The sequence below is a fragment of the Electrophorus electricus genome, chromosome 18, assembly GCF_041902795.1.
Source record: "Electrophorus electricus isolate QZ-2024a chromosome 18, ASM4190279v1, whole genome shotgun sequence".
Classification (NCBI taxonomy): domain Eukaryota; kingdom Metazoa; phylum Chordata; class Actinopteri; order Gymnotiformes; family Gymnotidae; genus Electrophorus; species Electrophorus electricus.
This window is the reverse complement of record NC_137514.1, coordinates 45,297-72,500: the sequence shown is the minus strand read 5'-3', so window position 1 is coordinate 72,500 and position 27,204 is coordinate 45,297. Positions and strand designations below refer to the sequence as shown.

At 38.9% G+C, this 27,204-nt stretch overlaps 2 protein-coding genes across 6 annotated transcripts; both read right to left on the bottom strand.

Annotated features, from left to right (window-relative positions):
• Positions 1-2,564: 2,564 nt before the first annotated feature.
• On the bottom strand, positions 2,565-10,173 carry LOC113591420 (cytochrome P450 3A27-like). The gene is made up of 13 exons (XM_027031903.3): positions 10,017-10,173; positions 9,715-9,808; positions 9,555-9,607; positions 9,158-9,257; positions 8,684-8,797; positions 8,350-8,438; positions 8,104-8,252; positions 7,439-7,566; positions 6,155-6,239; positions 5,886-6,046; positions 3,806-4,032; positions 3,522-3,684; positions 2,565-3,390 (listed from the first exon to the last, which is right to left on the bottom strand). Exons 1-13 carry the CDS (start codon positions 10,085-10,087, stop codon positions 3,277-3,279), a joined length of 1,548 nt encoding a protein of 515 aa, XP_026887704.2. The 5' UTR covers positions 10,088-10,173; the 3' UTR covers positions 2,565-3,276.
• A 4,304-nt stretch (positions 10,174-14,477) lies between these two features.
• Positions 14,478-25,135, bottom strand: LOC113591419 (cytochrome P450 3A30-like). Of its 5 annotated transcripts, none has more exons than XM_081701238.1 (15): positions 24,958-25,135; positions 23,767-24,223; positions 23,490-23,642; positions 23,152-23,245; positions 22,976-23,028; positions 22,253-22,352; positions 21,521-21,634; positions 20,999-21,087; positions 20,571-20,719; positions 19,706-19,833; positions 18,673-18,745; positions 18,410-18,570; positions 17,701-17,927; positions 16,418-16,580; positions 14,478-15,320 (listed from the first exon to the last, which is right to left on the bottom strand). In XM_081701238.1, the coding sequence occupies exons 3-15, from the start codon at positions 23,558-23,560 to the stop codon at positions 15,198-15,200; spliced, it is 1,545 nt and encodes a 514-aa protein (XP_081557364.1). In that variant the 5' UTR covers positions 23,561-23,642; positions 23,767-24,223; positions 24,958-25,135; the 3' UTR covers positions 14,478-15,197. The 5 variants fall into 5 exon arrangements, with proteins under 5 accessions (XP_081557364.1, XP_035391012.1, XP_081557363.1 ...); XM_035535119.2 differs by having other exon boundaries at positions 23,767-23,847; XM_081701237.1 differs by having other exon boundaries at positions 23,490-24,223.
• Between the last annotated feature and the right edge of the window lie 2,069 nt (positions 25,136-27,204).

Below are 27,204 nucleotides of genomic sequence, written 5' to 3'. Positions count from 1 at the left end.
TTCCAGTGTATGAGGACATCGTGTAGGTGTGTGTGTGTGTGTGTGTGCTTCCAGTGTATGAGGACATCGTGTAGGTGTGTGTGTGTGCTTCCAGTGTATGAGGACATCGTGTAGGTGTGTGTGTGTGCTTCCAGTGTATGAGGACATCGTGTAGGTGTGTGTGTGTGCTTCCAGTGTATGAGGACATCATGTAGGGGTGTGTGTGTGTGCTTCCAGTGTATGAGTACATCGTGTAGGTGTGTGTGTGTGTGTGTGTGCTTCCTGTGTATGAGGACATCGTGTGTGTGTGTGTGTGTGTGTGTACTTCCAGTGTATGAGGACATCGTGTAGGGGTGTGTGTGTGTGCTTCCAGTGTATGAGGACATCATCTAGGTGTGTGTGCATCCAGAGTATGAGGACATCATGTAGGTGTGTGTGCGTCCAGTGTATGAGGACATCATGTAGGTGTGTGTGTGTGTGTGTGTGCTTCCAGTGTATGAGGACATCGTGTAGGTGTGTGTGTGTGTGTGTGTGTGTATGTGCTTCCAGTGTATGATGACATCATGTAGGTGTGTGTGCTTCCAGTGTATGATGACATCATGTAGGTGTGTGTGCTTCCAGTGTATGAGGACATCATGTAGGTGTGTGTGTATGTGCATCCAGTGCATGAGGACATCATGTAGGTGTGTGTGCTTCCAGTGTATGAGGACATCATGTAAGTCTGTGTGTGTGTGCGCTTCCAGTGTATGACGACAATGTGCGTGCGCGCGCTTCCAGTGTATGACGACATTGTGTGTGTGTGCTTCCAGTGTATGAGGACATCGTGTGTGTGTGTGTGTGTGTGTGTGCTTCCAGTGTATGAGGACATCGTGTGGGGGGGTGTGTGTGTGTGCTTCCAGTGTATGAGGACATCGTGTGGGGGGGTGTGTGTGTGTGCTTCCCGTGTATGAGGACATCGTGTGTGTGCTTCCAGTGTATGAGGACATCGTGTGGGTGTTTGTGTGTGTGTGCTTCCCGTGTATGAGGACATCGTGTGTGTGCTTCCAGTGTATGAGGACATCGTGTAGGTGTGTGTGTGTGCTTCCAGTGTATGAGGACATCGTGTAGGTGTGTGTGTGTGTGTGTGCTTCCAGTGTATGAGGACATCGTGTAGGTGTGTGAGTGTGTGTGTGTGTGTGCTTCCAGTGTATGAGGACATCGTGTAGGTGTGTGTGTGTGTGTGCTTCCAGTGTATGAGGACATCGTGTAGGTGTGTGTGTGTGTGTGTGTGTGTGTGCTTCCAGTGTATGAGGACATCGTGTAGGTGTGTGTGTGTGTGTGTGCTTCCAGTGTATGAGGACATCGTGTAGGGGTGTGTGTGTGTGCTTCCAGTGTATGAGGACATCGTGTAGGTGTGTGTGTGTGTGTGCTTCCAGTGTATGAGGACATCCTGTAGGTGTGTGTGTGTGTGTGTGTGTGTGTGTGTGTGTGCTTCCAGTGTATGAGGACATCGTGTAGGTGTGTGTGTGTGTGTGTGTGTGCTTCCAGTGTATGAGGACATCGTGTGTGTGTGTGTGTACTTCCAGTGTATGAGGACATCGTGTAGGTGTGCTTCCAGTGTATGAGTACTTTGTGTGTGTGTGTACTTCCAGTGTATGAGGACATCGTGTAGGGGTGTGTGTGTGTGCTTCCAGTGTATGAGTACATCGTGTAGGTGTGTGTGTGCGCTTCCAGTGTATGAGGACATCGTGTAGGTGTGTGTGTGTGTGTGTGTGCTTCCAGTGTATGAGGACATCGTGTAGGTGTGTGTGTGTGTGTGTGTGTGTGTGTGTGCGCTTCCAGTGTATGAGGACATCGTGTAGGTGTGTGTGTGTGTGCTTCCAGTGTATGAGGACATCGTGTAGGTGTGTGTGTGTGTGTGTGTGTGTGTGTGCGCTTCCAGTGTATGAGGACATCGTGTAGGTGTGTGTGTGTGCTTCCAGTGTATGAGGACATCGTGTAGGTGTGTGTGTGTGTGTGTGTGTGTGTGTGTGTGTGTGTGCTTCCAGTGTATGAGGACATCGTGTAGGTGTAGGTGTGTGTGTGTGTGTGCTTCCAGTGTATGAGGACATCGTGTAGGTGTGTGTGTGTGTGTGTGTGTGTGTGTGTGTGCTTCCAGTGTATGAGGACATCGTGTGTGTGTGTGTGTGTGTGTGTGTTTGTGTGTGTGTGCTTCCAGTGTATGAGGGCATCGTGTAGGTGTGTGTGTGTGCTTCCAGTGTATGAGGACATCGTGTGTGTGTGTTTTAAGACCATTTCGGAGAGTCCTACCAAATTCTCCAATCTGTGCAGAAGTATTATGTGAGCTACTGTTTCAGATGTATCACTAAGATTTATTCACTGCAGAACATATATAATTTAATAACCTTATGTGGACAGCCTACTATGGTGGAGTCAGAAACCTGTTTGGAATTTGTAAATTTGTGAAATGTTTTCTAGTAAGGTGTGTGCGTTTTCATTCACACATTAAATTTCTACCAATATTCCATGCATGTGATACCTGTCTACATTTGGGTCTTCATTTACTGCTCAGGGAAGTCCTATAAAATATACAGCCACACCATGGGGCTACTTCACAGCAGTACCAGATCTGAGTTTTTAATGTGCATTGAAGTGCCTATAGAGAAGGTTATACAGATATCAGTTTGAATGTATTCATTTACAATCATAATAATCATGTTAATTTTGCATTCATTATTATAATTTGTCAACTTTTAGATTAAAGCTTTTAACCCCAGTGTCCAAATATTTACTTCTTTTAACCCAAATATGAGTCCCAGTAAATCAATAGGAAATAAAAATCTGCAATTTATGTAAAACAAATTAATTTTCAGTGTGATGAACAATGACTGTCATTACAGAGTCAGAATGTAATGTTTTTCTGTCTTTATGGGATAATACACCCTGCAATATGATTATTTATATTATTGTGACATTTATTCTGAAAAAAAAACATTATTAATAAACATGTATTTTCAAAAAAGTGATATATCTGCAATTTCTGAAGCCTCGAATGCCGCTGGACTGTGTCAGGCAACCACAGTGCTGCAGTCATGTTTCTCTGAAAGAAAAATGAGCTGTGTTTGATTCTAAATGAACTACTTTAATAAGCCCTGATGGAAACGACAGGTAACCTACCCATTAAGCATATCAAAATCAAAACCAACTATCCCACTATCCAAGTTAACTATTGTAACACAGGTTAACCACATACATCATGATTTAACACACACTCTGATTTAACGAGCAGTATGGTTGAACACAGGTTATCCACATGCATCAGTGACTGGCATTGCAGACGTTGTCTGAATGGGAGTCTGTTCGGCGGCTGAATCTGAGTTTGATGGGTTCTTTAGGAACCAGAAAAGCACCCAAACCCAACTCCAACGGAACCTAAAAGAGCCAACAAGAATGAACAAGGAATATTCCTATAAAAATTTAACAATGCTGTCAGATGACTAAACATAAAAATTATCATAATTTCTGTGGTTTTAGTGAAATCGTTGGAGTTAGACAAGACTGACCTTTGTCTCGGCACAGACGATGACGTTGAAGTTTTGCAGTATCTGTATGATGGCCAGCTTCATGGACACCAGGGCGAACCTCATCCCAATGCAGTTCCTGGGTCCTGCCCCAAAGGGCATGTATGTGTAGGGGTCAATGAGCTCCTTGTTCTCCTTAGTGAACCTGCACAAGACGGGGAGCAGTTACTGGGGACGGACCTGATCAGACACATAAAGTCCCAAAACATCAGCATAAGATAAAAACACACACACACACACACACACACACACACCTATACTTTCACCTCTCTGGGTTGAAGGTATCTGGGTCAGTCCAGTATTCAGGGTCTCTATGAAGAGGGAAGGTTGGTATCATGACAGCCATGTCCTTGGGGATGGTGAGGCCATTGATCTCCATGGTTTTCTTGCAGATCCTATCTAGCCGAGCGGCGACAGGATACAACCTGAGCGACTCACTCAATGTGGCATCCAGATAGTCCATGTTCATCATTGCATCATACTCAAATGGAGCCTTCATTTAAAAAACAAATGAATAAACGCTAGTTAATAAATGTTAATAAATGCTAGTAAGGAGGCAGAAGCACATTCTGAAGATTCAGTAGTTTATTTTATTTCACAAAAACAACTGGAGTTATAATATATAGCAACTACATGTACACACCCACACATACACACCCACAGACACACACTGTAGCAAAGATAGTTTACTCTTTATACCTTTGATTTAAAAAACTGGTTTGCTAATGTTGAGTTCTCTACCTCCTGCTCACAGAGAAGAACCAGGGCTCCTGTGGACCAAGATGTCCTGCATTTGCTCAGGATCTACCACCCCTGCCTGAACAGTCTCAGATTGGAATGCAGGAACCATCTAACACCTTGTTAATATTGCTTGAACTATGACTCTATGAACTCTATGACTTTAAATTCAGATTTTAACCTACTAGGACAACTGAAATATTTTATCTATCTATCTATCTATCTATCTATCTATCTATCTATCTATCTATCTATCTATCTATCTAACTTTTCCTATAGGTATAAGTTCTACAAATAATACAAATGGGGTAATATCTGTTTATCGTACTGTAATCTTCAAATTGTGCTGTGTGCTTCTATTATGTTGGTAATTTTTCCATTGTTTGTTTTCTTATTCCCCTCCTTACATGCTCATTATTATTTTTCATTATTCATCATGATCATCATAAACAAAACTGATTATATATATTTTAATATATATGACTTTTAATTTATATTTTTATATATATATATATATATATATATAAAAAGACACAGTATATAGGGTGGTGGTAGCTCAGTGGTTAAGGTATTTGCCTTGTAATTGGAAGGTTGCCAATTCAAGTCCCACCACTGTTGGGCTCCTGAGCAAGATCCTTAACCCTCAATTGCTCAAAGTTGTACTCAGCCATGATTGTAAGTTGCCTTGGATAAACATGTCAGCTCAATGCTGTAAAAGGTAGCAGTTGGTAGTGTTCAAACTGAAGGAGGCAAAGCATGGGCAGTGGTAGCTTGGTGCTTAAGGTACTCAACTAGTAATCAGAAGGTTGCTGGTTTAAGGCTCTGAGCAAGACCCTTATCTCAATTTGTATTTAGTCATAACTGTAAGTTGCTTTGGATAAAAGCATCAGGTAAATGTAATTAAAGTGACAATAGTTGCTTTGCATATTATACATGTTTATGATATTATACGTGTTTATGATACTAATTACAAACTGCATTCAAAGACCATGATGTACATAATAGTTCAAATGTACAATTATCTTATTTTGTTTTAACTTTCTTTGTGATGGACTGCCTTAGAATGCCTTAAAGGAATCTCCCCCATCATTAAAACAACATACATTAATATGCATGAACCCCGAACAATCTCCCCCACATCATTAAAACAAAGGATATAAATATGCAATGTGAACAATACAGTTCCCATCCTTGTGGTGTACATAATAAAAAAATGAATGTTAATAGTTTTTAGAACCCATTTTTGTTTGTGCTAACAGAAACAGAAAAGAACCTAATGGTACCAAGACTCCTGTCATGCCATCTTCTGAAAAGGCCTACAACTCAAATGCTAGATTTGTTTGCTGTGTGGGTCATTTTTTTGGCTTTCACCTGGACTGCCTTTTACCTAGTCCTCATCTTCATTTGTTTGGTCATCATACTGTCCTGGTTTGACCTTGATCTTTTGTCTGACTATGTTTTTGGATCATTCGTCTGTCATTAAAAACTCAGTCTCTACTATTCTCAGGTGTCTGGCTGATCCTGCATCAAAACAAGGAACATGATACTTTTGTGTATGTGGGAGTCCACAAGACTAAAGAATGTGCAAACGCACAGATTGTGTGTCACCTTGTCTGGGAAGGTTTGGTCAATCTCCTCCTGGAGTTTCTTCATGATTTTTGGGTTGGTTGCCATGTTATAGAAGAAGAAAGACAGTGTAGCGCTCGTCGTCTCATAGCCAGCAAAGATGAAAGATATTGACTGGGACAAGATCTCATGATCATTCAGACCTAGAAAGATTAAACACATGCACACCCAACACAATAGTCATTTTTAATGCTTTCTTGTGTATGTTAATTAGATGTATGGATAAGATTATGAATTGTGAAAAGTAGTACTTTTCTTGATCTCGTCTCCATGTTGGTCTTCAACTTTGTCTGCTGTCTGAGAGTTCATCATTAGCTGCAGGATATCAACTCTCCTCTGCAGAAAGAACAGAAGAAAAGTGGGGTGGGTTTAGCATGATCAAACGCAAATCTTGTAGCCACTACACTAGAAGATTCAAACTGATGTACATGACGAACCACTAACCATGGAGCCACTACACTAGAAGATTCAAACTGATGTACATGACGAACCACTAACCATGGAGCCACTACACTAGAAGATTCAAACTGATGTACATGACGAACCACTAACCATGGAGCCACTGCACTAGATGAAGTGATATATGGCAAATGATGTCTACAGCAAGTGATGAAAGCATTCTGTTTTAAAGGATCTACAGAGACCGTGTCACTGAGCCACTGAGACTTTTGGTAAACTCACAGCACCAGATGTATTGGATCTACTGGAAGGCGATATCATAATATTGCTGATGTGGCTTTCATTATATCCAATAAATATTTTCACAATAAAATATTTAAATGATGCCTCTGACATCATTTCATGTCATGATTTATGAGCTTTATGGGGAATGGTGTCAGACCCTCCTGTCCTCATAAAACTGGACGTCACAGAAAATGTAACTCAGCAACTCCAGAGCAAAAGATAATAGAGTTTACAATGATACAGGGAGACCTTACAGCCGAGTTTACAATGATGCAGGGAGACCTTACAGCCGAGTTTACAGTGCTCTTATTTTTATAGTCAAGCTCGCGGCTCCTTACTACATGTCCCATCTACCCCCTACTATCACTCTGCCTGTCACTCTTACTAGCTCCACCAATCATTGCTATGATTCCTCCATGCATACTCAGCGTTCCCTGATTTTATTGACCCTGAGTTTATTTCCCTATGTTTATCCATCTGTCGTCCTGTCTCATTTCTAGCCACAGCCTGATCCCTGTCTGCGTTTTTCACCTAATTGGACTGCTGGTTTTGTACTGTTTGGACTGTGCTTTCATTTTACTCTTTTGACCTGCTTCGGCTTAATGACCACAGCTCTGGCTACTCTTTTTCTGACTTAACCTTAACCTATCGGTGAATGTCTGTGTTCCATCTCTCACATTAGATTTTGCCTTTGTTGCAGTAGCTACTAGAATTATTTCCCAAAGCTGTCAGTGTAAAAATATGGTCCTAGTATAGCACTGGTAAGTACCACAGGAACTAGAAGCAGTTAGTCAGATGTGACATAGCAAAATTAATTGAGGCAATAATGTCAACATTTTTCTGAGCTGGACCTTATAGTCCGTGGAGACTCGATCTTCTTTGATCTTTTGGAGGGCTGCAACAAAGAAGTCTGTCACTGATGCAGGAAAAAAAGTGAGGTTGAACTTCTCTAGCAGGGGGACCGTGAAAGGCAGCAGTACTGGAATGGAAACAGCAGGGGGACCAGTTTACACTACACACAGTAAACCAGAATTCGGGTCAATTTAAAATATAGAAATTCTAGAAATATGTCAGCATTTGCTTCTACGATACAACAGGGTTCATATGGTGGAGCTATGATTTTAATTCAGCTTAATTTCAAAGCAAAGCATTTATTCATATCTGAAGTTATGTAACATGATGAGACCCCTCGCTGCCCAAACCCCACTGGTTTTATCATGTAACTGTGACTTTGCCAGTTCAGGTTGTCACTGTTAGGAAAGACCCTTAACTCTTCAAGTACAAAATCCTCATGAGAGGAACAACAGAGGGCACAGACAAACAAAACAGGGTTTACATGCACAAATGAATGATGGCTAATGAGACACAGGCGAGGGGCTAAACAAGAACAAAAGTGAAACAACGGTTAGGGTTAGGTGTCACATGGTAGGTGTCGCCGTGGGAACCATGACAGTAACTACTTCACTACTACAACTACTCTGTAAACAGCCGAATCTAAGCATGAGAAATAAATTACCTGCAAGGAGGAATAGAGGATCAAAAAAGTCAAAATTGAACAGTTTCTTGATGTTGGTCACAAATGGGTCCTCAGGGTTGTTGAGGGAATCTATGTCAACGCTGAACGCTGTGCTAGTTACCACGTCCATACTGTAGGCTCCGAAGAATCTGAAAATAACAGACTGCAGCTTAATCTGCAATGAAAGAACCTTCAGAATCTTACTGTAACCATGGAGATATCAGAGCTGACAGTAATAATACTCACGTTTTAACATTCACTCCAGATGCTTGCTTGGCTGTCCTCTCAAGATTTTTTACTAAAGTGTTTGAGTGTGTCTTCATGATCCCAAACATCTTAATAATAAAAGATGCAACTTGTTTACAAATGTTTACAAATATTCATAAATGTTTATCCACTGAAGCATCAGCTATGTAATAGCCCATTACAATTTACTGATATCTCTTCTCCTTAGGTTGGGTATACTTGCATAAACTTGCATAAGGCTTAACAATAGTCAATACAACATATAAAATTTGCATTCATTGAAAATAAAACACGAGAGGTTTGTCACTAAAGTCTCTGTAAATTTCCGACAAACCTCTTTGAGTCTCCCACTGGTGAAAGAGGGGGACAGAACACTTCGGATTCTCCTCCAGTCATCATCCTTGGTAACAAACAGGGAGTCATAGAGTTGACCATTCAGACCCATATCCTGCCAAGACAGAGACAGATCACAATTACATAAAAGGCAAGGACAGAACTTTGACTTTTTGTTTACTTTGAACTTGCGCAATTACATGCCATATTCAACTAGTATGTTACATAATACAAATATATTAACATGAAATCTGTTAAAATACATTATAAAATTTATGTAATAGTAAACACTACTATATTCTAATGAATGAGCCAATAGCTTGGGTAGATCCAAATAATTGCAATACAGATAACTGAAGTTATTACGATGATGCTGTTTTAATCACACATCACACATTTAATCACAACAATGTATTGCTCTGCTATGACAATTACAGCATGGATGGAATCAAACATTTCTCATTATGATACTCACCCTTCTGTTGGTAAACAGGGAATAACATTCTTTTACAAGCACAGATTTGATGATGGTTTTGTCCAGGATGCAAAGTACTGGCACCCTCCCTTCATATATTCTGAAACAAGTGTACGTATATATATGGTCATGACTTTGTAACCTTTCAGTACAGTGGTTATAATCGGTAATTTAGTGACATGCCTGAGCTACGAAACCAGTCTCAGACACAAACTACCAAACTACACAATCCCCAGAGGGTTTACGCTTTAGTGTGTTAAACACTTAATACACAGTTCCCAGCATCTTTATGCATTAGCGTGTTTAAACACATCATACACAATCCACAGCAGTTTTAACCATTAGTGTGTTTAAACACATCTCAGAGCCAAGGCTGTTAAGAACATGTCTTACTTACCCCCAGATCCTACCATACCGTTTGAAGCATTCCATATCAAATGCATGAAATCCCTGAGAACAACACATATGTAACTGCGAACAATGTCCTCTTCAAACACTGACATTTGACATTTGAATCCTTCAAATAGTGACAACTGAAACTTCAATCATAAACTAACCTTTCTGTACTCCAGCATGTTTCCCAAGAAAGGTAGAGGCTTCGGACCCGGAATGCCTAATTTTGTAAAGAAACGGTTGGGCAAGTTTCCAAACCTGGACATGAGATAAACAGGTTTTAATTAAGTATTAGACTGACATATGCAGTGTGTTCACCATTTCCATGATGAATCAAGAAAAGATGTGTTAGAAATGTATGATAATTATAACACAAGTAACCTCTGTGTAGTGTCTGATGTAACGAAAGCAGACACATTCAAACAGGAAACATCTGAAATTAAACAGGAATAAACAAAGTACTTACAGAACCAAAAGAACCACAGAAAGGACCAGGAGGGCCCACATTTCAGCGGAGAGCAAAGAGAAGTAGTTCATTATTATTATTACTGCAGCAGAGATAAAAACCCAGAGCTACAAACTGCCGTGAAGAATCATTTAAAATCCAGGCTGCAAGCAGGTTAATTATTAGAAGAATAAACAAACAGTAAATGTAACCTCTGCACGCAAAATCATAGTCTCTCTCCCTCTCTCTCACACACACACACACACACACACACAGACACACACATACACACACACACACACTCAGAATCCAAAGGAAAAATTAAGTTAAGCTTTTCTGCAGCCTCCCCCTATAACGTTGAGCAGTTAGGATACAGATGCAAACACTGAGAAGAGCATTATGAAGGGCAATAGTTGTAATCATTATAAGTGTCCAGAGTCATAGAAATTATGTGTAGCATCTGGGAATACATAATAAGCAAGCAAACAAAAGCACAGGATGACAAAAAGTGGATGCAGTCTATAACAAAAATACAAGTAACAATAAGAAATAACACTAAACAGGACCAGGCCAAACACCAAGTGAATAGTGTTGGACCAGGCCAAACACCGAGTCAACAGTGTTGGACCAGGCCAAACACCAAATGAACAGTGTTGGACCAGGCCAAACACCGAGTCAACAGTGTTGGACCAGGCCAAACACCAAGTGAACAGTGTTGGACCAGGCCAAACATCAAGTCAACAGTGTTGGACCAGGCCAAACACCAAGTCAACAGTGCTGGACAAGGTAATTCACCAAGTCAACAGTGTTGTACCAGGCCAAACGCCAAATTAGCAGTGTTGGACCAGGCCATTCAGTAATTAGCACTATTGGATCAGGCCATTCACCAAGTCAGCAGTGTTGGACCAGGCCAAACATCAAGTGAACAGTGTTGGACCAGGCCAAACACAGAGTCAACAGTGTTGGACCAGGCCAAACACCAAGTGAACAGTGTTGTACCAGGCCAAACACTGAGTCAACAGTGTTGTACCAGGCCAAACGCCAAATTAGCAGTGCTGGACCAGGCCATTCACTAATCAGCAGTATTGGACCAGGCCATTCACCAAGTCAGCAGTGTTGGACCAGGCCAAACACCAAATCAACATTGCTGGACCAGGTCATTCACCAAGTCAACAGGGTTAGACCAGGCCAAACACCAATCAGCAATGTTGGACCAGGCCATGCACCAATCAGCAGTGTTGGACCAGGCCAAACACCAAGATGTTCAGGGATTTTCCTCTACACACACACCACACTGCGTTCACCTATTTCACACCTGTTATTGCAATGAGAAACTGAAAGCAGTTATCTAACTCACAGTGGTGATTCTGGAGTCTGTTGTGGCCCTAGGCCAAAATTTACAGGGGCCCGTCAAACCAGCTTCATCACCCTTATAGAATTAGAATTCCTCAAATTCATCTTCTGAATGTTCATATTTAGCATCACTATTCATTGTTTTGTATTTACATGTCATTTGATAGGGACAATGTTTATCAATAATTCTAGTACAGAGGATTAAACGTATATGCTGGAGCCTGCGCTGGGTCCGTAGGTTTTTTCATAATGAAAATGTTCAGTGTTCAGTATAACCACTAAGCCTACACTACAGATATGAAAAATACAGTAAAATACACAAAGCATACTGCACATATAGCACAATAATGAGCACCAATACACCTCTGTGATTTAGAGTACATTTGCTCATAGCTTGACAGTTAGCTCAGTTAGTTACAACTTTCATCAGTTAGCAAAGAAAAATGAATGTCCAGGTTAATTGATATCTCTCTCCAAATCACCGCATTGTTTGTGTCCTACTGTCTACAGTCAACCTTTAACATTTGTATGTGATCATATAATTTTTGAGATTTTTCGGTCTGCCCTCCTCAATGTGTCAAATGACCTTTTACTCTCAGTTGACTCAGGAAATTGTGCCATACTTGTTATTGGATCTAAGCACTGCTTTTGATACAGTCAATCATGATACTTATTGGTCACTTAGAAGAATGGATGGAGTTAGAAGGAGTGGGCCTGAGAAGGTTTAGGTGAACCTTTTCAGTGAATATCTACAATTATTCCCCTCTTTCTCACTAATGTGTCTTGCGGTATTCCACAAGGGTCCGTATTAGGGCCCATCCCTTTTCACTATATATGTTACCATTAGGACAAATTATTAGGAAGCACAATGTCAGATTTCATTGTTAAACTGATGATATACAGTTGACCCTTTCCATCAAACCCAATGATAACAACTTTTTAATGTCTATCAACAACTGTCTTGAAAACATTAAGAAGTGGATGGTTGTTAATTTCCTCCATCTGCATGAGGGCAATTCAGAGATTATTATTTTTGATGTTCTGCATCTCAAAAACCTCTCAAAAATCTTGGTTATTTGTTCATGTGTTAAGTCCTCTGTGAAAAACCTTGGTGTTGTCTTTGAATCAGACTTCATATTTGATAAAAAAAAAACAACAACAACTCTGTGGTAAAGAGTAGTTTCAATGAATTTAGAAACATTCCAAAGCTTAAGCCGTTTTCTCAGTTTTTTGGATCTGAGGAGAATGTCATTCATGCATTTAATTATTCTGGAATAGACTGCTGTAACTATTTATATATTGGGATTAGCCAGTCTCTATTGGAACATTTACACTTAGTACCTGCAGCCAAGCTATTGACGAACAGCAAGAAAAGAGATCATATTTACACCAATCCTCGCTTCGCTTCACTGGGTAATAGTCCAATATAGGATAGTTTAAAGTGCTTTTATTTGTTTTTTAATCATTAAATTGTCTAGCTTCCTCTTATATTGTCAGTCTTCTCACATCTTCAACCTCACAATGATGTCTGAAATCATCCTTGCAGAACTTGCTGGTTGTTCCCAGGTCTTGCCCTAAACTCAAAGGTGAACATTTGGTTTATGCTCTGAGACTATGCAACGGTTTACTGTCCTTTATTCATCAAGCCCCGTCTGTCTCAGTTTTAAAATCAGGTTTAAAAATGTATATATATAAACTTGTATTTGAATAGAGAGACTGTATGTTTTGTGTTTTTTGTGTCTTTGTTTTTTCTTACTCAGTGGTATATTGTGTTTTATCTTACTATTCTATCATTCTATCATTTTATCCATAATCTATTTCCTTTAATGTTTCTATTTCATTTTATTTTTCTTGTGTTTTAGCTGAGTTTGTTGTTTTCCTGTTTGTGTATTTGTCATTTTCTTTACTTACTAAACTGAAGGTGTATGGTTAGACTTGTTTGGTTTATGTAAGTGACACTGTTGTGCACCAGCAATGCAGCTTGCGGGCAAGATCAGTTCAAAGTTTATGTAATTACACAAAATCTGCAGTGTCATACTCTGCTTTAGGTTTGACTTACAAGTGTGGCACTGAACTGAATGCCCCCTAGTGTAGAAGAATAGAGGCTGGGATCTACCACACCAGGCAGGACCCCAGATGCAGACTATACAAAAATGCCCCTGAGATAATCCAGCACATAACAGCAGGATGCAAGATGCTAGCAGGCAGGGTATATACTACACCATAGCCAAGTGGTTGGCATAGTATACAGAAATATCAATGCAGAGTACATGAAGGTCCAAGGTCAAAGTGGGATGCACCACAAAAGGTGGTGGAATATTACCATACAAAGATCTTGTAGGACTTCCAGATACAGACAAACAAGATATTATAGGCTAACCAACCAGACATAGACATGGTGGATAAACAGCAGAAGAGGGCCATAGTGATAGATGTTGCAATCCTAAGTGATAGCAACATCATAAACCAGGAACACAAAAAGATTCAGAAAAACCAAGGGCTGAGAGAAGAGCTGGAAAAGATGTGAAGGGTGAGGGCAACTGTGGTTGCCATGTTAATTGGAGCGCTAGGGTCTGTGACCCCAAAACTGGGAGAATGGCTCCAACAAATCCCAGGAACAACATCCGAGATCTCAGTCCAAAAGAGTGCAGTCCTCGGAATAGTGTGTTTGTGTGCGTGTGTGTGTGTGTGTGTGTGTGTGTGTGTGTGTGTGCGTGTGTGAAAAATCCATAATGTCTTATAATTACCAACACAGGAAAGTGTATATTTGTAATATTATATATTACAATTCTATAATTATAATTCTATAATTATAATATATGATTATATAATTATATATTTGTAATTATATATTAATATATATTTGAAATTATATAATGATTATATTTACATATTTGATAGCATTTTGATGAGTTTCATACTTAATTATTGGGATATTATTGGGCTTGCTAACTGTGGTAAGGCATGAAGGGTGTGAACACACTATATCCTGAACATATGGCTGCACATATTATATACTGAACATATTGCTAAACAGATAATATACTGCACATATGGCTACACATATTATATACTGAACATATTGCTAAACAGATGATATAATGAGCATAGCATGAATCAGACCGAAACTATAGTTTGTGTGTTTTTACTTTTTATAACCCTTTGGGCCTAGCCACCAATGTTTAGCAATCTGAGCATTTTCCACAAAGTGGTACAATTGTCACTTGATGGATGCGCTCTGTGAGTTGGGCTTCTTTTAAGATACTCCATTATTGTTTTTACAATCTAAGTTGCCCAGAACATGACAGATATTCAGATTCACACAGGCTCATATAATGTCAACAAAATAATCACACCAGTATTTAAAACATACAAAACTGGAATAATATTGATTTTAATTGTGACTTTTAAAAGCTTCAAACACCAACTATCTGCTACACTTGATATTTAAAATGTGGGCTTATACAATAAAAGGTGCGGTTATGCAATAAAATGTGGGGTTATACACTACACAGTGGGATTATGTACTAAAAGTAAATGTAAAAGGTGAGATGAGGCATTAAAAAGTGGAATTATTCACTAAAAGGTGGGGTTATACACTATACTGTGTAAAAGGTAGTAAAAGGTGGATTTGCACCAAAAGGTGGGGTTATAAAGTATAGGGTGGAGTTAAGGAGTAAAAGTGGGATTATAGATTATGCACTAAAGGGGGGATTATACTGTAAAAAGTGGGGTTATGCCATTAAAGGTGGGGTTATGCCATTAAAGTTTGGGTTATGCAGTTAAAGGTGGGGTTATGCATGATGTTATGTATTAAAAAACAACAAAGCAGCCCTGTGTGTGTACAACCTAGGAGTCCACATGGTTGTTATTGGAGAGTTCTGTCACGTGAGCTGCTTTCCGAGGGGTGAATTTGAGTTTAACAGGGTCTTTAGGAGCCAATAGCCCTGAAAAGCCAAGCTCCAAAGGAACCTGATCAGAAAGACAGTGGACAATAAGAAGCATACTGGGAATATTATCAGAAACAAAACACAGTGATTATGTATTTATTAGCATACTACACTAAAGTGTGTAATAGAACACTCTCGGTATACTACCATACTACATGCTGGATAGTAAAGGCAATAATAAAAATAATTCTGGTTTACTAAGATCCTAAATAAGTAAGCTAATAGAGTCAAATACATATAGTTAAGTGCTGCAGGGAAATAAGTCATTAATTAGGTCAAAGCTGTAAGTGAAATGAAAGACCAGCTGAGGATGTCTAGAGAAGATGTGAGCTGTAAGAACAAGGAAAACATTAACATATAGCAAAAGCAAAATACACGAGTCATATATTTCCATTCATAAATAATTTTTAACTCTTGCTGGGTTTCCATTCAAATGTTATGTACATTTCTGAAAAGTCGACATCACAGGCCCCATTGATCACGGGTGCCACCCACCGCCGGCCACACCCATCACTGACCCACCCACCCTCAACTCGTCTCAGCTGCCATGGCTACTCCCACCACCCACCTGATGTGCCCTACTGTAGCCCACCACACCTCCACCCAGCCAACAACTTCTCTGTTACCCTTAATGAATGTTCTCGTGCGGGATGGGTTTCGGACATATGCACACCATTGGGACAAGACTAGGACCTCAAAAAAATTGGACTATTAATTGGTTTTTTTTTTTCATTTTATTATTAGTTATTCATTTTCTGTTAAAATTATTATTGTGTTGACCGCTGTCGGCCAGAGGAGGATGGGCCCCCCCTTTGAGTCTTGGTTCCTGTCAAGGTTTCTTCCTCATGCTCTAGGGAGTTTTTCCTTGCCACTGTCACCCTTGGCTTGCTCACTGGGGGCTTGGACTTGAACATTTATAAAGCTGCTTTGTGACAACATCTGTTATAAAAAGCACTATGTAAATAAATTTTGATTTTTGATTTGACTATGGGCTACATCCATCACAGGCCTATCACTGGTCTTGGGGAGCAGTGGGTGTATAAACAGATGGAAAAGGAAACGCAAGAGCACCTGCAGTTAATGCTTGTTGTAAAACTGATCTGCTTAGACAAGACTGACCTTTGTCTCAGCACAGACGTTGGCGTTGAAGTTTTGCAGTATCTGTACGATGGCCAGCTTCATGGACACCAGGGCGAACCTCATCCCAATGCAGTTCCTGGGTCCTGCCCCGAAGGGCATGTACGCGTAGGGGTCAATGAGCTCCTTGTTCTCCTTAGTGAACCTGCACAAGAAGAAGGGCAGTTACTGGGGACGGACCTGATCAGACAAATAAAGTCCCAAAACATCAGCATAAGATAAAAAAACTATAAAAACACACACACATACATACACACGCACACACACAAAATTGTTTGTTTTCTTATTCTCCTCCTTACGTGCTCATTATTATTTTTCATTATTCATCATGATCATCATAAACAAAACTGATTATATATATGACTTTTAATATATATTCATTTTTATATATATATATATATATATATATATATATATAATACACAGTATATAGGGTGGTGGTAGCTCAGTGGTTAAGGTATTTGCCTTGTAATTGGAAGGTTGCCAATTCAAGTCCCACCACTGTTGGGCTCCTGAGCAAGACCCTTAACCCTCAATTGCTCAAAGTTGTACTCAGCCATGATTGTAAGTTGCCTTGGATAAACATGTCAGCTCAATGCTGTAAAAGGTAGCAGTTGGTAGTGTTCAAACTGAAGGAGGCAAAGCATGGGCAGTGGTAGCTTGGTGCTTAAGGTACTCAACTAGTAATCAGAAGGTTGCTGGTTTAAAGCCCCTGAGCAAGACCCTTATCTCAATTTGTATTAAGTCATAACTGTAAGTTGCTTTGGATAAAAGCATCAGGTAAATGTAATTAAAGTGACAAATAAACTGAACTTGAAGTGACAATAATTGCTTTGCATATTATACATGTTTATGATATTATACGTGTTTATGATACTAATTACAAACTGTAATTAGTTACTGGGGACGGACCTGATCAGACACATAAAGTCCCAAAACATCAGCATAAGATAAAAAAAACTATAAACACACACACACATACATACACACGCACACACACAAAAGAGAATTTATATATAAAATAGGAAAGGTCCTCATCTATCTATCTATCTATCTATCTATCTATCTATCTATCTATCTATCTATCTATCTATCTATCTATCTATCTATCTATCTATCTATCTATCTATCTATCTTAGCGGAAACGTGAAACTAGTTAATAGTATAAATCTATTTACTGTTAAGTTATTGATTGCTTGATGAAGCTTATGTACCATACACACACACACACACACACACACACACACACAGCCCTTTTTTTCTACCTCTCAGGATTAAAGGTATCTGGGTCAGTCCAGTATTCAGGGTCTCTGTGAAGGGAATAGACTGGTATCATGACGACGGTGTCCTTGGGGATGGTAAGGCCATTGATCTCCACGGTTTTCTTGCAGACTCTTTCCAGCCGAGAGGCAACAGGATACAACCTGAGCGACTCATTCAATGCGGCATCCAGATAGTCCATGTTCATCACCGCATCGTACTCAACTGGAGCCTTCAGGTGAAAAACAAAACAGAGAGGAAATGTGTACTCAGACACAATTTCACACTGTCTATATTCTGTAATTGTTTAGTTTTCCCTTAGAGTTCCTCAGAGATCTATACTATTGCTCTATACTATGCTCTGTATTATGCTCTTTTCACTTTATATTCTTCAAAGAAGCATACAATAATGTCTGTTGTCCGTAATATCCAAAACGTTCAAAAGAATATCAGTGTTTAGATAATCTACAGGTCTCTGATTTAGGGTATAAAATCTTTAAGAAAGAGTACACTTCAGAAAGGTCTCTTCAGGGAGTATGGGATATACTTCAGACTAGTGCTCACTGAATATCATTAATATTTAACTTATCAAATATAGAACATTATAATATATAGACTGAATATAGACTCTGCTTCTAAATATAACTGGTCTCTGCCACAGACACAGCTTCTTTTTGCATCATGGATGATTGTCAGAATGAGAGAGTGTGTCACCTTGTCTGGGAAAGTTTGGTCAATCTCTTCCTGGAGTTTTTTCATGGATTCTGGGTTAGTGGCCATGTTATAGAAAAAGAAGGTCAATGTAGCGCTCGTCGTCTCGTAGCCAGCAAAGATGAAGATCATTGACTGGGACAGGATCTCATGATCATTCAGACCTAGAGAGATCAGACCGAGAGATTCAGACCTAGTACGTCTCACAACTGGTACTCTTGATGACAAGTATAAATGTATTACAATGTTTAACCCAAAGGTAGTACCTTTGCTGATGTCCTTTTCATCTTTTTCTGATTTCTGAGAATCAATCATCAGCTGTATGAAGTCCACTCGTCTCTGAAGGGACCAATCAAGTCTAAATAACAGTGCTTGGAACTCTCTTGGACCATAACTGTCAACCATCTTGGCCAATCAGAGGAGCATCTTAAATAACAGAATGAGGAATCTGTGCTGGTCTAAAGAGTAATATATGGAGTCATTCCCAGCCACAAACAGTAGGATTTATAACTACCCTCACTGTGAGTTGTTATCAGACCCCTCTCACTGTGAGCTTGTTTCAGACCACTCTCATGGTGAATTGTTATCAGATACCTCTCTCTGTGAGCTGGTTTTAGACCCCTGTCAGTTTGAGATAGTATCAGACCCTCTCACTGTGAGCTGGTATCAGATGCCTCTCACTGTGATCTGGTATCTGACCCTTTTCACTGTGACCTCTCATGCTGCTCTGTTATCAGACAGTGAGCTGATATCAGCTGCAGATGTACTGCACATACACTTTATTATCTGATAATTATTTAATATTATTTAGTAGATGGTTGATATACAATTCAGTGATCTTTAGTCAAATATAGCCTTAACTTGCCTGGTACCTTATCTGTAAGATATGCAAATATCTAATCTGTTATAACACATACATGCAAATATGTGCTCATGATCTCATCTGTAATAACACATAAATGTATATATGTTCCATTATCTCATCTGTTATTACACATACATGCAAATATGTGACATTATCTCATCTAACAGACACATGCATATATGTTTCATTATTTCACTTGTTATAACACAGGTAACTCAAGAGGTGTGTGTGTGTGTGTGTGTGTGTGTGTGTGTGTGTGTGTGTGTGTACATGCACACTGGAAAAGATCTAAGTTGAGATTCAGACAACCTGACATGTATATGCATAATTTAAGAGACTTTGAGACTTTTTAAAAGACGTTTCTGTGTTTTTTATGCACTGAACATCTGCAGAATTGCTTGGTTTGCTCATCATCATGATCAGTCTTAATATACCTTAAGGTCCACGGCTTTTCGCTCAGACTTGATCTTTTGTAGGGATGCATAGAAGAAATCAGTGACTGCAGTTGGGAAGAAGGCGAACTCCATTTTCTCAAGCACAGGCGCGATGAAGGGAAACAGAGCTGCAACACAGAATGCAAACGTTAATCACTTTTATCACGTTATATCATTTATCATTTAATCATTTAGAGTTTACACCCCATGGTCAGACAGTAGAACTTATTCTTACTTTTACTATCAACTGCATATTTAACTGAAGAAAGTAAATACATTGTAACTAAAGTAACTAATTATTGAGGAGTGGACTAGTATTGAGGAGAGGAAAGTATTCAAATGCAAATCAGCATTCTACATTTCAGAATTCTAATCAGGATTCTAATCAGGATTCTAAATTCCTATGCACATGTATTGTAGATGCCAAATAGTCTATTACAATAGGAATATCTCAAATTCAGTTTACCCACTCAAATACATCTGCATACAAACTGCAGTGAAACTAATCATTAACTCTTCTCTCCATCAGCACAATAGGTGTCAACTGTTCTTCTCATATGAAGTCAGATATATTTTGTATGCTTTTGCATTAACCAATATCCCAGACACCTTCGTGTTTTGACAGTGCTGAGGAAGACCTGTGTATCTTGGGAGATGTACAGTAACGGCCTGGTAACTTCCTATGAGCAAAACTCCATAGCTCATGTTCCACAGTGGTTTGCAATGTTCTCATTTATTACTATAGTTTAATACAAATGACCTACTAATAGTGGGCTATTTAGAAGCATCTGGCTTAGGGTCAGAAACATCTGTTTCCCAAGACAACATAGAAGTTATAGTAAGTTGACATATAATGATTCATTACCAACTGCAAGGAAGAGAGGATTCAAAAGGTCAAATTTGAGCATCTTCTTGATGTTGGTCACAAACGGGTCCTCAGGGTTGTTGAGGGAATCTATGTCAACGCTGAACGCTGTGCTAGTTACCACATCCATACTGTAGGCTCCGAAGAATCTGAAGTCATAGTCATAGTTAAACCAGGATATAATTGGTCAATTCTATCTCATCCCCTAAGAATTATGGTTGAAATATCTTGGAAATATCATTTGTAATGGGTCTTTGTTATATTCATATATTTCAAGAATGATGCCACATTCAGCATATACTTTAAGATACAACTCGTTATATGAATTGCCGTGTATTATTAAGCAGTTTGTGTTCAGTAGGACTGTACTGATTCCTTAACATCACGTGTCTAATAAAGTAGTTTGAGTTCAGTAAGATGGTACTGACTCCTTAATGTCTGCTGCTTCCTCGCGCTTTGATGTCTTCGCTAAATGTTGAACTAAAGAGTGGGAGTGTGTCTTCATGATCCTAAACATCTAAAAAAAAACAACACACAGTTATATACCACATTACTAGAAGTTTATCATTATATCTGTTAATAATCAGCTGGATTTTTTTAATGTCAGTTATTGAATACTACTGGAATTGGATTAAAATACTGATTTCAAGTTCTTAGTTTTTTTCACTCTGTAAAAATAAGTGTAAAGAGAAAACCGTGAAAACAAATACTGAATGAAAGAACTAAAACAAGCGAAAATACTCTTAGATTCAGGGTAGAAACATGCAACCCTCTAATTTCTGACCAAACCAGGTAACTGATGAAACGTCAGATCCTCCATTCTTTCACTGACTGAAAGAAAACCACAGTCTAGCAGTATATCAGTATATCAGTATAGCAGTACAGTAGTGTCACAGTGGGTCTTTAAGATTAAAAAAGTGTGTACTTAGTGAGAATAAATGCCCACAGACCTCCTTCAGTCTACCGCTGGTAAAAGATGGGGACAGAACACTTCGAATTCTCCTCCAGTCGTCATCCTCGACAATGGACACAGCGTCATACAATGGTCCGTTCAAACGGAAATTCTGACATGAGGTTATATAAAGACAAAATGTATATATAGTGTGAGAACTATGATGAAAGATTCCTATGCTCTTTTAATTTAAACTTTTAAATGGGGTTCAACAAAACAAATAATAAAAAGCATTCACCATTTATCTATCACCTGAATAACTGCTAACATTTAGTTGATTGCTAAGAGATGTCTTTTGTCCAGATTGTGGGGAGGCCACAGTTAATGTCAAAACAGGAGTAGAGATGAGGAGCATACATGAAGAGTATAAATGAGACTGAGGAGTGCAGATGTACTGCAGTATAGATCAGGAGTATAAATGAAACAGAGAGTAGATGAGGATCATAGACCAGTATTATAGATTAGATGTAGTGTACATGAGAAAGAGTATAGATGAGGAGTATAAATGAGAAGGAGTATAGATGAGGAGTATAGATGTGATGAAATATAGATGAGAAGGAGTATAGATGAGGAGTATAGATGAGAAGGAGTATAGATGAGGAGTATCGATGAGAAGGAGTATAAATGAAGAGTATAGATGAGGGGTATAGATGAGGAGTATAGATGAGAAGGAGTATAGGTGAGACAGTATAGATGAGGGGTATAGATGTACAAACATGTTAAATCTTACTCTTCTATTGGTGAAGAGAGAGTAACATTCTTTGATCAAGATGGTTTTGATAATGTCTTTGTCCATGATACTCAACACAGGCTGCCTGGCATCATATATACTGAAAGAGAAATAACACCAATTCCATTCACAGCTCAAACTAGGCCCTTGTATTTAAATGTTTAAACTTAGAATCTGTAAGAATGTTGGGGATTTTCACTAGATTTTTTTTAAACATTCATGGTGACTTCTGTACTAACTACTACAAAAAGATATTTATTTTGAACAGAAATAAACAGAAAACCATAAGTAAACAAGGAAAAGACAGGACCTTCATCCTGAAAGAACTACAGCAATATAGACATATAGAAATAGAAAGAAAAACATATAAATCATGTCAGTCTTTCTCTACATTGTGATATTGTTTTTGTTGTAAAATATGAGATATTTCTCTCCCAAACCCCTCCCTGCCTATTAAAAAATGGACCGTACAGCTAAAGATGAACTGCCACAATGAACAGAGTGAGAGCTACAGGATAAGGAAGGTTTTCTGGCAATCAGTATTATAAATAATTTATGGAACAATGGTCAGGAAAACACACACACACACACACACACACACACACACACACACATATATATATATATATATATATATATATATATATATATAGATAGATAGATAGACCAGAATAAATATATAGAATACATAAGTCCACCTGGTGTACAAGGGTTTATACTCACCCCCATATTCTGCCGTACTTTTTATAGCACTCAAAATCAAAATACTGAAAACCCTGGAAAAAAACACAGAGGCCATACATACACAAGGTTATCTTATGTTGCAATGCTGCAGTGTTATGTTCATGTTAAAGTACTCTTATATTGCAGTATGATTTTTATTGTCATTTCCGACTTACCTTCTTATATTCTAACATGTTTCCAATGAACGGTAAAGGTTTAGGACCTGGAATTCCCAGCCTGGTAAAGAAACTGTGGGGCCAATAGCCATATCTGGAAATAACAGAATAATAATATTCTCATGTGGAAATTACAGGAAAAAAATATCCACACCTAGAAATTGTAGAACAACAATATCAATCTCTGTTAATTACAAAATAACAAGATTAATAACATTATCAACCTGTTTATCATGCATTAACATCACTTGTTTTGAACAAGGATGAATGAAGCATACTCAAAAACAAAACAACTTATAATTAAAGAAAACATATAAATTAATGAACAGTTTACTTACAGAACTAGCAGGCTCAGAAATAGTATCAGAAGGGCCCATGTTTCAGCAGAGAAAAACCAAAAATAACCCATTATTATTCTTAATGGACTGACCACGAAGTCTCAATCTGTCCAGGCAGACAGATCAATGTAGCAACTAGAAACTACCTTTTACCTGGAAAGGAGAGCTCTTTTAAACCCCAGCTTACAGGTTAATGATTAAACATACACACACCCACAACAATAGCCTCTGCACATTTCCGCTGGGATACGTCATACCGAACTTTTAACACACTTACTTCATGCACCTTCACGTGTGTGTGATTGTGTAATGTATCCACACAACTACAAACACTCCACTTAATCACCAAACACTTGTTCTAAAACAAACAAACAAACAAAAAACCACACAACACTGGTTGGTATAGTGCAGTGGGTAAGAGTTATCGCTGGTTCCCCACAGAGAAGCAGCAAACACCTATCCAGGAGCTTTTGCTCCACAAACCACCAGAATGCCTGCCAAATGTGTAAAAAAATAAAATAAAAGCCACAGTAAATTTAAAAAGTACATTTGTGAGACAGAACCAACAACCTGACCCTTAGCTGAGATCTGCATCAAATCCTCACACATTTACTCCATCTCTGTTTCTGCTGAGGTAAAGGGAGTTCATCTCTTGGTGAAGGATTTGTCATGTGAACACAGCAGGCTCTCAGTGTGTGTAGGAGAGGCAGGGCCAGAGGGGGCACTAACAGGCTCTGATCATAAACAAGACGTAACAATTAAATGCCTGGCAAGGTGCAACGGATGGGCTTCCCTAATGAGCTTCTGGATTGATATACACAATTAATCGACTGCATCCCAGAAGTCAGGTGTTTGTAATTATTATTTGCTTGTTTTGATACCACACTAAGGGGAAATAAACTAGACATAGCATATCATGCTAAGAACATATTGTTTGTTTCTCTTATTCCCCATTTCTCCTTGCTATGCTACATCTGCACTGAAATTCTCCCACAATACGTTTAGCCAATAAGAAGATGCAATATTGCTAACTGACATTCACTTAATAATAATAATAATAATAATAATAATAATTTTACTATTATTAATTTGAAGAAGAAGAAGAAGAAGAAGAAGAAGAAGAAGAAGAAGAAGAAGAAGAAAGTAAAGTGTAAACACAAAAATGTATACGTCGTTGCTATGATTAGTCTGTCCGGATCTTTTCTTTCTTCGAAACACTGAACTGCCACAAACACTCGTTCGTTTTCACCAACAGATGGTTTGTTTAACCAGCCAAACCAAAAAGCGAGCGTTCTTCTGCGTTCCACTGTACTTTCACCGAGGAGAAACTTGACCCCTCTAGACTTGACAGTAACTGCAGACTTTTAATGACTTAGCAATCATTCTATATTATTACAGACTAACGTCGATAAATCCCTAAATAAAGGCTGACTGATTCTTTCAGATTCTTATGTTCAATGTTGCTTACATTGCACTCTCCTCTCAGACTACTCGGCGGAAACCAAACGATTATGAAAGCAGCGTTTCAGTAATTCCACAGTTTGATAGCATAAAAACTGTACGACCAAGTGCAGAAATATCAACGCACGCTTCGCATTACAAGGCATTCACCGTCTTAGAGAGTTGCGGCCGTTCTCTACTTGAAAACGCAGTTATTCAGTATATAAAATGGGAGTGGCGAAAAGTGCAAGTCTCAGTCTTTGTGTCGTCAACATTGGCTATGGTGGAAATGGCATACTGTATACTGCGTGCTCAATGTTCACTGCACACTGCTCCTCACAGGAATCAGAAAGAGCAAATATTCAAAGGTAGGTATGGTAGCCAAAATGTAAAAACGTAGGTAAAGGTAAAAGTATTGTTCATTTAAAATAATCATTCAAGTAGAAGTAAAAGTAGTAATTTAACTGAATACATCAGTAAAAGTAAGGAATTATCTTGTGAAAAAGAAAAAAAAAGTCATCAGAATATCCTTAATGTCAGTTTACAGCACTATACTCAGATTACAACACTATACTGATATTAATAATGCACATTAGGATACAGCACCAGTTTCTTGTACAGATATGTGAACATTAAAGAAAAGGATATAGGTAATTACACCATTACAGTAGTATATATAAAGCCTTTGTACTTTGTGTTGTTCAGCAGGATAACATATAGAAGCAAAGCAGGGCCAGTGGTCTTTAGGAATCCCAGTAACCCTTCCACACTTGACTCAGTGGTAATCTTTTGGGATCTCAGTAACTGTGCTAATCTTAAAGAAGCGGCACCTGTGCTAATCCTAAAACAGCAGCCCATACCTCATCTGGGGCTGAGCAGGAAGAGATTGGAGTGTGCTGCAAGGTATTCCACAGTATGTTGGTGTAATGTGACTCAAAACAACCTTTCTGCTATTTGAGCAAGTCTAAACTAACAAGTTTCAAGTATCAGAAAGATGTGCAATAAGTACAAATTACAGAGCATGAAAAATAAAACTACAATGTGTAACTCCTTTCTGTGCATACTGTTACATAGTTATGTAGTGGTGTGAAAAAGTGTTTGCCCCCTTCCTGATATCTTTTTTTTTTTTTGCATGTTTGTCACACTTAAATATTTCAGATCAAACTAATTTAAATATTAGACACAAATAACACACATAAATACAAAATGCAGTATTTAAAAGGAAGGTTTTTATTATTAAGGTGAAAAAAAAAATCCAAACCTACATGGCCCTGTGTGAAACAGTGATTGCCCCCTAAACCTAATAACTGGTTGGGCCACCCTTAGCAGCAACTGCAGTCAAATGTTTGCAGTAACTGGCACTGAGTATTTTACAGCACTGTAGAGGAATTTTGGCCCACTCATCTTTGCAAAATTGTTGTAATTCGGCCACATTGGAGGGTTTTCGAGCATGAACCGCCTTTTTAAGGTCATGCCACAGCATCTCAATCGGATTCAGGTCAGGACTTTGACTAGGCCACTCCAAAGTCTTCATTTTGTTCTTCTTAAGCTATTCAGAGGTGGACATGCTGGTGTGTTTTGGATCATTGTCCTGCTGCAGAACCCAAGTGCGCTTCAGCTTTAGGTCACGAACAGATGGCCAGACATTCTCCTTCAGGATTTTTTGGTAGACAGCAGAATTCATGGTTCCATTTACAACAGCAAGTCTTCCAGGTCCTGAAGCAGCAAAACAGCCCCAGACCATCACAATACTACCACCATATTTTATTGTTGATAGGAGGTTCCTTTTTGAAATGCTGTGCTACTTTTACGCCAGATATAATGGGACATACACCTTCCAAAAAGTTCAACTTTTGTCTCATCAATGCACAGTATTTTTCCAAAAGTCTTGGGGATCATCAAGATGTTTTCTGGCAAAACTGAGACAAGCCTTTATGTTCTTTTTGCTCAGCAGTGATTTTCATCTTGGAACTCTGCCATGCAGGCCATTTTTGGCCAACCTCTTTCTTATGGTGGAGTCATGAACACTGAGCTTAACTGAGGCAAGTGAGGCCTGCAGTTCTTTGGTTGTTGTTGTGGGGTTTTTGTGACCTCTTGGATGAGTCTTCGCTGCACTGTTGGGGTAATTTTGGTCTGCCAGCCACTCCTGGGAAGGTTCACCACTGTTCCATGTTTTCACCATTTGTGGATAATTGCTCTCACTGTGGTTCGCTGAAGTCCCAAAGCTTTAGAAATGCCTTTAATAACCTTTTCCAGACTGATAGATCTCAGTTAC